At 42.0% G+C, this 10,525-nt stretch overlaps 1 protein-coding gene across 1 annotated transcript; it reads right to left on the bottom strand.

The window, feature by feature from the left end:
• Positions 1-1,153: 1,153 nt before the first annotated feature.
• On the bottom strand, positions 1,154-10,055 carry LOC129837825 (protein NDRG1-like). The gene is made up of 10 exons (XM_055904285.1): positions 9,884-10,055; positions 9,419-9,539; positions 6,634-6,696; positions 6,009-6,069; positions 5,233-5,319; positions 4,580-4,636; positions 4,021-4,187; positions 2,982-3,081; positions 2,704-2,791; positions 1,154-1,370 (listed from the first exon to the last, which is right to left on the bottom strand). The coding sequence occupies exons 1-10, from the start codon at positions 9,945-9,947 to the stop codon at positions 1,162-1,164; spliced, it is 1,017 nt and encodes a 338-aa protein (XP_055760260.1). The 5' UTR covers positions 9,948-10,055; the 3' UTR covers positions 1,154-1,161.
• Positions 10,056-10,525: the final 470 nt, after the last annotated feature.

Below are 10,525 nucleotides of genomic sequence, written 5' to 3' on the forward strand. Positions count from 1 at the left end.
AATCAGTTTTTCATCATTTGAAAGATTTGACCAAACATTAATACATATTCTTATCTCAGGGCTTATTTAAGCGTCATCCTAGGATCACTGATAGCTACAGTCATTATGATTTCTTTATGTATTACAGACATCTCATGTTATAAAAAAATAAAAATAGGGAGTCGTCAATTTGATCCATCATATATAAAAAGCCAGACAATAGCCACAGATGTCATTAACATCAGAACTGTCCATTACATGTTTATGGTTGAACCCCCCCCCCCCCCCCCCCCCGGCATTGTTACATTCTAACAATAAAAACAATAAATATCAGAGAAACTATTTCCACCAAGGAACATCCATACAGATTACATATCACCGAAATGACATACAGTATGACAACCGTTGGGTATAAACTCTATTACCCACAATGCAGTGAGAACAGAGCATAGATAGAGGACAGTCTATCAAAAGCAGCATGTTGTGGTTTATTGTCAGCAGCAACACAGGCAGTAGGGTAGACAGGGCAGGGGTTATGGGGTTTGTTGTCAGCAGCAACACAGGCAGTAGGGTAGACAGGACAGGGGTTATGGGGTTTGTTGTCAGCAGCAACACAGGCAGTAGGGTAGACAGGACAGGGGTTATGGGGTTTACTGTCAGCAGCAACACAGGCAGTAGGGTAGACAGGACAGGGGTTATGGGGTTTGTTGTCAGCAGCAACACAGGCAGTAGGGTAGACAGGACAGGGGTTATGGGGTTTGTTGTCAGCAGCAACACAGGCAGTAGGGTAGACAGGACAGGGGTTATGGGGTTTGTTGTCAGCAGCAACACAGGCAGTAGGGTAGACAGGACAGGGGTTATGGGGTTTACTGTCAGCAACACAGGCAGCAGGGTAGACAGGACAGGGGTTATGGGGTTTGTTGTCAGCAGCAACACAGGCAGTAGGGTAGACAGGACAGGGGTTATGAGGTTTGTTGTCAGCAGCAACACAGGCAGTAGGGTAGACAGGACAGGGGTTATGGGGTTTACTGTCAGCAACACAGGCAGCAGGGTAGACAGGACAGGGGGTATGAGGTCAGGGTTTAGGGACAACCTACTACTTTTGACGTCAACAGTAGTGCACTATAAAGGAAATAGGGAGCCATTTAGGAGACAACCTATGACCTTTCAGTGACCAGGGCACTAGCAGGCGTCCTCAGTCTTGCTGCTGGACATGACAATGGTCTGATTTACGGTGCTTTTGGAGACATTCTCCATGGACACGTCGGTGTGCTCCCGGGCGGGCTGGTTGTCGTTGGTGTGAGAGCGGCTCCTGCTGCTGTCGCAGGAGGCGATGCTGGAGCCTGAGGCGGTGCGGGACCTCACCAGTCTGGTCATGCTGGCTGAGGACACTAAGAGAAGGAAGGAGAGACAGTTACCATAGCTTGGTATATCTAACATAACTAGCATAGCATAGCATACATATTTTTTTATGTTCAAGAGGTAGATCAGCTTTAATATTGCAGATAGATTGTAGCTTCCATCAATGTAATTGTCACTTCCACCCTATTCCCTATATAGTGCATTGCTTTGACCAGAACCCAAGGGCTCTATTCAATCCGTATCGTGGAAATTCCGTGTTACAGCGTGATTGCAATTTAAAGGCAATGTTTCCGCATTAGCAGAGACTGCATTCACGGTAAATGCTACACGCAGTACGTCGCCTCAACTGGAAATGACCTTTACATTTCTATAGCGCAATCTGCAACGGTTCAGCGACACAGTTTGAATAGAGCCCCTAGTCTTAGTGGAGGGGACACCAATGATCAACAGTGGCATAGAAAGTGAATAGTCTCTGGGTACACAAGGAGGCTGGTAGCTACATTTTAGTTCTTGTTCTTCAGTTTTACTTTGTCAGCTCGGGGATTCGATCCAGAAACCTTTTGGTTACTGGCCCAATGCTCTAACCACTAGGCTACCTGCCACCCCTTGTTGACATGCACTAAGGTGAACATTATCTTCAGTTGATACTTACTGTAACCCATGATACTTACTGTAACCCATGATACTTACTGTAACCCATGATACTTACTGTAACCCCTGATACTTACTGTAACCCCTGATACTTACTGTAACCCATGATACTTACAGTAACCCATGATACTTACTGTAACCCATGATACTTACTGTAACCCATGATACTTACTGTAACCCCTGATACTTACTGTAACCCCTGATACTTACTGTAACCCATGATACTTACTGTAACCCATGATACTTACTGTAACCCCTGATACCCCTGATACTTACAGTAACCCATGATACTTACTGTAACCCATGATACTTACTGTAACCCATGATACTTACTGTAACCCATGATACTTACTGTAACCCCTGATACCTCTGATACGTACTGTAACCCATGATACTTACTGTAACCCCTGATACCCCTGATACTTACAGTAACCCATGATACTTACAGTAACCCATGATACTTACTGTAACCCCTGATACCCCTGATACTTACAGTAACCCATGATACTTACTGTAACCCCTGATACCCCTGATACTTACAGTAACCCATGATACTTACTGTAACCCCTGATACTTACTGTAACCCATGATACTTACTGTAACCCATGATACTTACTGTAACCCATGATACTTACTGTAACCCATGATACTTACAGTAACCCCTGATACTTACTGTAACCCATGATAATTACTGTAACCCATGATACTTACTGTAACCCATGCCCTGGATGAAGTACTTGAAGGCCTCTGTCAGTTTGCCAGGCTGGCTCACCTGGGGAAGTCCTCCACAGTCAGCCATCTGATTGGACGGAGACAAAAGATCATGGGCCAACCAACCGTCATTTGATCTTAACAAATCTTTCTCATTATCAATCATATATACTGTTCTTGGATGGTCAATGACATTGTAGTTCCGGATCTTTACTTATAAAGTACTTTTGACAGTATTATGAATTGCTACATCTGTCGGAGCCACACATGAAACTGACCTTGAGCAGTGTGGTCTGTGTTGGGTTGAGCTTTGCATTGCTCTCGACCACAGCCTCAACTGCAGGGGAGTTGTCTCCCACCACCAACAGAGCAGGGCACCTGCATGAGTCAGCAGATTCATTAGCTACTTAACTAATAATGCTCATAGTCAATATCATAACTAATACTGATGGTCAATATCATAACTAAACCTCAGTCAATATCTGTTGCGAGAATTCTGTTCTCAATGTTCAATAAACTGAACTTCAATGAACTACTCAGTCTGCAACCCAGAATTGATAAGATACTGGTTGAAATGAAAACAGACAGAGGCCCAGCCTACAATAGTCAAATGTTTATTCACGAGAGCGCTCTGAAGTCCATTATACAAAGACATCCATTTTATAGCTGCGCACATACTTCCACACAAACAGTAGATATCCTACGCACATACATACACACAAACAGTAGGTGAGTTTTATCCTTCTCCACAGTTCGCACCACTTTGTATCACTACCCAGCCGACAGTTCCATTCCCCCGAGATTAGGAAAACCTTGAGAAGTACTCCCTGTCCTCTCCCAAGTCTCTCAGAGGCCTAGCCAGGTCGGTCCAAACACAGTTTTAATTGTTCTTCGGTATTTTACTAGGCACACACACACACAAGTTCAAATCCTAAGCTACACCTTGCTCAGACAGTCTGTGTTTTTCCACTATACATTGTTTAACCTCATTCTGACTAAAACTACACACACCATCAGATTATAATTTTATTTATTCTAATCAATTTCATACAGTTATAAGGTTTCAGAGTGTAATTATTTTATCATTATCTTTCACATATACATTATTTTATCAATATCATAACTAATACTCAGTCAATACCATAACTAACACTCATAGTCAATATCATAACTAATACTCAGTCAATATCATAACTAATACTCAGTCAATATCATAACTAATACTCAGTCAAAACTCAGCCCTGAGTTTTCCCTAGTCAGGTCATGTGGCCAGGTAAGAGTCAGGGTCCTGATGCTGAGTCGGTCCGTGTGACGTACATCAGAGTTCTGACGTTAATGTTTCCCCCTGGGACAGGCCTCTCGATCTCCAGGCCCCTGCGGCTCTGGTAGGACTTGAAGAACTGGGCCAGGTTGGACTGGTTGACATCATTGGTGATGTGGTTGCGGTATGTGGCGATCAGATCGGGGTTGTTCTGGATCTCCTCCTATTGCGCAAAGAACAAATCTCAATGGTAACGCTTTCCATGATGTACATACTTATAATGTATTATAACATAGTTTATAATGCCTTATAATACACATGTAATGTGTTATGACACTGACTATAAATATCCATAACAAAGGGTTGATGTTTCACAACAATTCATAGCTATTTAAATATAAATGTAATTGTATCATTCATATACTGTAGCTTCCAGAGGGGGACAGAAGTCTTATAGTGACAGTTGATTGAACAAAGCTACATCTTTAGGATGTTTCAAAACAATACGTTGCTCTTTCCGTACGGACTGTCAGTGGTTGTAGTGTAGTAGATGAAACAGAAATAGCCATTAAGGTGTTAGAGCTACTGTAGTTGCTGTTTCTATCTAACCCTTACCTTTCCAAACAGGTGGTTTAGGATATGATCAGGCAGTGCTTGGATCCAGCCAGTCATCTGAACAGAGAGAGAGTTGGGAGTTTACAGTGGTGTGTACAGGCTCCTCCAAGCCAGGCTCTGAGCAAACACAAAGGACATTAAAGCATATTTATACATAATCCCCTAAGAATTGAACTCTATCAGAGTAAATCCGCATGTCACCATGCGCTTAGGCTGAAAGACCCACCACAATGTGGATTGTTATGTTGGAGGGTCTTAATAATAATAATACAAAACAAATACAGATCTTGAAAATTCTTTTATTTACATTTTCAAAAGCACTCAACTTTGTTCGCTATGTTAATTATGCTATGTTATGTTAAGTAGGCTATGATAATTATGCTATGTTATGTTAATTATGCTATGGTATGCTTTGCTCTGTTAGTTATGCTGTGCTATGTTATGTTAGTTATGCTATGTTACTTATGCTATGCTATGTTATGTTACTTATGCTATGCTATGCTAGTTATGCTATGCTATGTTATGTTAGTTATGCTATGCTAATTATGTTATGTTATGCTATGTTATGTTAGTCATGCTATGTTAGTTATGCTATGCTATGTTAATTATGTTATGTTATGCTATGTTAGTAATGCTATGCTATGCTATGCTACCTTGTGTGTTAGTGAATCTATCACGCTCTCGGCACGTGCATTGATGTTGATGAGGACAAGTCCCTCAACCTTATCTGGATGGTTCAGCTGTAGACAGGAAGAATAAAGACATGAAGAACATAGCACAACCCATTTGGGACATATTTAGGATTCAGAGAGCAGGAAATGACACAAACACTTATCACAAAAACTTTGTTGTGATATCTACTATGAGCTTCATTGTTTCAGTGGTTAGTCTAACTCGAGGATAACCATCACACAGGCTATTCAGTGGCTGTACAGTACAGAACAGTGTAGATGTGTACAAACAAAAGAACATTCCAAAAGACACTTTAATAATGTTTACATATCTTGCATTACTCATCTCATATGTACATACTGTATTTTATACCATCTATTGCATCTTGCCCATGCCGCTCTGTCATTGCTCATCCATATATTTATTTGTACTGTATATATTCTTATTCCATTCCTTTACTTAGATTTGTGTGTATTAGGTAGTTGTTGTGGAATTGTCAGATTACATGTTAGATATTGCTGCACGGTCGGAACTAGAAGCACAAGCGTTTCGCTACACTCGCAATAACATCTGCTAACCATGTGTGTGTGACCAATAAAATTTGATTTGATTTGCTTGGCAATAACAATTATCAAGATGATGTTATCAGTATCAACACTGTGGTATGTTGAAGGACTTTTACTAGGTTTAAATCCTAGTTTAATTATGGCTGCTCAATTTAACAAAAGAGTTCAACAACAACAAAAAATCCACTCACAGCAAATTTAGCGAGGATGTAGGCACCAGCACCGCTGCCCAGTCCAATGACACTCTTAAACCTGAAAGGAAACAATAAGAGGTTTGATGGGAGTTTGAAGCTTCTAATAAGAAGAGGATGTAAACCTCTTCGTGAATTTCATTTAATTTATATTTAGTTATCCACATAATCCACGTAATAAATGTGTTTTTGATCCCGGAGGGTAACACTTGAAAGCATTTATTAAAACAAGTGTGTAAAATGATAAACTTGTATTTGCTAACACAACGTGCCATTGGAACACAGGAGTGATGGTTGCTGATAATGGGCCTATGTAGATATTCCATTAAAAAATCTGCCATTTCCAGCTACAATAATAATTTACAACATTAATGTTTACACTGTATTTCTGATCAATTTGATGTTAATTTAATGGACAAAAAAAATTGCTTTTCTTTCAAAAACAAGGAAATGTATAAGTGACACCAAACCTTTGAACGGTAGTGTATATATATATTTTTAAATCATGTTTATGTTGATATTTGTACTGCACTGTTGAGGGAGCTTGCCAGTACACATTTAGCTGCACCATTTATACCTGCTGTAAACTGTGTATATGACAAATAAACGTTGATTTGTGATTCACCGAAAGTGCTTGAGGACCTGAGGGAGAGTCTCAGAGAGCTGGTCCATAGAGGGGTAGGTGTACCTGCAGCGGAAGACCAGAACACAAGTTACCTCAAGTGCTCCTCATCATCACTAACACGATACAAGTCATTGATGTGTCCCAAATGGCACCCGATTCCCTATATTGTGCACTACTTACAAGTAGTGCACTATAAAGGGAATAGGGTGCCATTTAGGATGCAACCCAAAATGTTATTGTGCCAAACTTGTCTCTCAAACATGTTGTTGTTGTTGACATGTTTCAAATGAATGTATCATCCATTTGTTATTATCTGTTGGTGCCTTGTCATTGTCTTTCTATCCTGTGAATATCATCTATTTTCTCACTGGATACTTCTACTACCTGAAGATTCAGGTAAAGTGACCTACAGTAGCCTAGCAGTGACCCAGTCCCCGATGTTGACTGTTTTAAGAGTCTTGTGGACCAGGTGCCATGTGACAGTGGATTAGCATGGCAGGCAGCTGCTCTTAGTCCTGATGTCCACTAACACTAACAACAGATGGAACTAGATCCCAGTGTCCACTAACAACAGATGGGACTAGATCCCAGTGTCCACTAACAACAGATGGGACTAGATCCCAGTGTCCACTAACAACAGATGGGACTAGATCCCAGTGTCCACTAACAACATATGGGACTAAAACCCAGTGTCCACTAACAACAGATGGGACTAGATCCCAGTGTCCACTAACAACAGATGGGACTAGATCCCAGTGTCCACTAACAACAGATGGGACTAGATCCCAGTGTCCACTAACAACAGATGGGACTAGATCCCAGTGTTCACTAACAACATATGGGACTAAAACCCAGTGTCCACTAACAACAGATGGGACTAGATCCCAGTGTTCACTAACAACAGATGGAACTAGATCCCAGTGTCCACTAACAACAGATGGGACAAGATCCCAGTGTCCACTAACAACAGATGGGACTAGATCCCAGTGTCAACTAACAACATATGGGACTAGATCCCAGTGTCCACTAACAACAGATGGGACTAGATCCCAGTGTCCACTAACAACAGATGGGACAAGATCCCAGTGTTCACTAACAACAGATGGGACTAGATCCCAGTGTTCACTAACAACAGATGGGAATAGATCCCAGTGTTCACTAACAACAGATGGGACTAGATCCCAGTGTTTACTAACAACAGATGGGACTAGATCCCAGTGCCCACTAACAACAAATGGTACTAGATCCCAGTCTCCACTAACAACAGATGGGACAAGATCCCAGTGTCCACTAAGACTAACAACAGATGGGACTAGATCCCAGTGTTCACTAACAACAGATGGGACTAAATCCCAGTGTCCACTAACAGATGGGACTAGATCTCAGTATTCACTAACAACAGATGGGACTAGATCCCAGTGTCCACTAACACTAACAACAGATGGGACTAGATCCCAGTGTCCACTAACACTAACAACAGATGGGATTAGATCTCAGTGTCCACTAACACTGACAACGGATGGGACTAGATCCCAGTGTCCACTAACACTAACAACAGATGGGATTAGATCACAGTGTTCACTGATATAAGAATATTTTGAAGATAAATACACAAAGCAGAGGACTAGAGTTAACGATCAATAGGAGTTGGTTTTTCAGTTCAACATCTGTTTAGAATCTGTGGAATGTCACTCTTGAACTCAGAGCTACATGTGCCACGTTTTCATTGGTCTGTACAGTTGGGAGCAGGATACTTGTTATTTGGCCATTGGCCAAGTTGTACTGCAAGGACTTCTGATTGGTCAACCCCAGGCTGGGGTAGGGGGCTTATAAATGGCATCCTGTTCCTTTGTTCAGTGGCGAAAAGCTGAGGACAGGGGAGACTGAACATCTAACTCCCAGCATAACAGGTTGATTTGTTCTTCTCAAATAAACACATTTTTCTCCCCCTGATTTGCTTTGTAGTTTGTGTTATTGAGGAATAACATCAACTGCCAACACTAACAACAGATGGGACTAGATCCCAGTGTCCACTAACAAAAGATGAGACTAGATCCCAGTGTCCACTAACAACATATGGGACTTGATCCCAGTGTCCACTAAGACTAACAACAGATGGGACTATATCCCAGTGTCCACTAACAACAGATGGGACTAGATCCCAGTGTCCACTAACAACAGATGGGACTAGATCCCAGTGTCCACTAAGACTAACAACAGATGGGACTAGATCCCAGTGTCCACTAACACTGACAACAGATGGGACTAGATCCCAGTGTCCACTAACACTAACAACAGATGGGACTAGATCCCAGTGTCCACTAAGACTAACAACAGATGGGAATAGATCCCAGTGTCCACTAACACTGACAACAGATGGGATCTGTGCCATGTGAAATCATTGAATCTGACTAATTTGCTTCTAATCAATTTCACGGTACACTGAGGACTACAACCACCAGAGAATCCACCAGAAAATCTTCAACTCAATAACCCCCTTGCAAATGTAACAGTATAACTTTAGTCCGTCCCCTCGCCCATACCCGGGCTCGAACCAGGGACCCTCTGCACACATCAACAACGGTCGCCCACGAAGCATCGTTACCCATCGCTCCACAAAAGCCGCGGCCCTTGCAGAGCAAGGGGAACCACTATTTCAAGGTTTCAGAGCAAGTGACGTAACCGACTGAAAGGCTGCTAGCGCGCACCACCGCTAACTAGCTAGCCATTTCACATCCGTTGCACAAATTCATGCTGCTAATTGAGGTTGGCACTGGTCACTCACTCAGTGGAGAGAGTGGAGGCACCCTCATGCTGCCCAGGGGCATCAACGTGGCACACGGCAAAGTGCCTCATGATCTCCTGCATGTCCTCGTGGCTGAACAGGGGGTTGAAGCACGACTTGTCTAGACACAAAAGAGAATATAAGACAAGTTCAGCAAAGTGCTCCTAAATGTTTTTTTTCTTTCTTGTGCATTGTTGCTTTTGAAAATGACATTGAATTGAATAGAACAACCATATGGGACTGTATACAGATCATGACATGACAGCCTGAATTAACACATTAAAAACAAGTAATCTGTTTAAAGTTCTGTTTGTCATCAAAGCGCTGTGCTCTCACTGGTTTAGATGCATATCAATATGGAATGGAACTTAGCTCTTAGCCAGATGTGCACAATAACAATAACCTAAACTTAAGAGCAACTGGATAGCCCAGACAGGGCTCTCTCACAACAACAACAAAACATACAGTTCAGTCCAATATCGTGGAAGGTCATGATGACTGGGCGGCTGCCCTTGGGAACCCCCTTCATGGTGCAGTGGACCTGTCCAAACTGAGTCTCCACGTCATCCTCCTGCCATGGCAAAACAACTTTGGTTACACAAACCCCACAACTATAACTGTTCCCAACCCTTTTCGGTTACTGTACCACCAACTGAATTTAGCTTTGCCCGGAGTACCCTTGATGTACCCTCGTGCATTTTACCAGTAAGATTTTCAAGTAACCCCTGTGGATAGGCCAAGTAGACCCAGGGGTCCTAGTACCCCTCGTTGGGAACCACTGATGTTAACTGACTTGCTTAGTTAAATAATAGTAAAATAAAAAATAGGTAACCTACACACTAACACCCATTAACAAGTTGTTCCTGCTAAAACCAGCACCTGGATCTCAAGACACATTGCTCTGCACAGGGTTTTCTCTTTATGAATTAGTCCTACTTTATGTTGTGTGCAATAACCTGTGTATCTACATGGTAGTTACATACTGTAGGTTAGTAACTGGTACATTGTTACAGAGCACCAACCTACTTGCAGCTGTTACTTACCATGATGTAAATACATAGGTTTTAGGTGTTGATACGTACCCTAAAGCCGACCATAAGTCTAGTA

Source organism: Salvelinus fontinalis, chromosome 38 (genome assembly GCF_029448725.1).
Source record: "Salvelinus fontinalis isolate EN_2023a chromosome 38, ASM2944872v1, whole genome shotgun sequence".
Classification (NCBI taxonomy): domain Eukaryota; kingdom Metazoa; phylum Chordata; class Actinopteri; order Salmoniformes; family Salmonidae; genus Salvelinus; species Salvelinus fontinalis.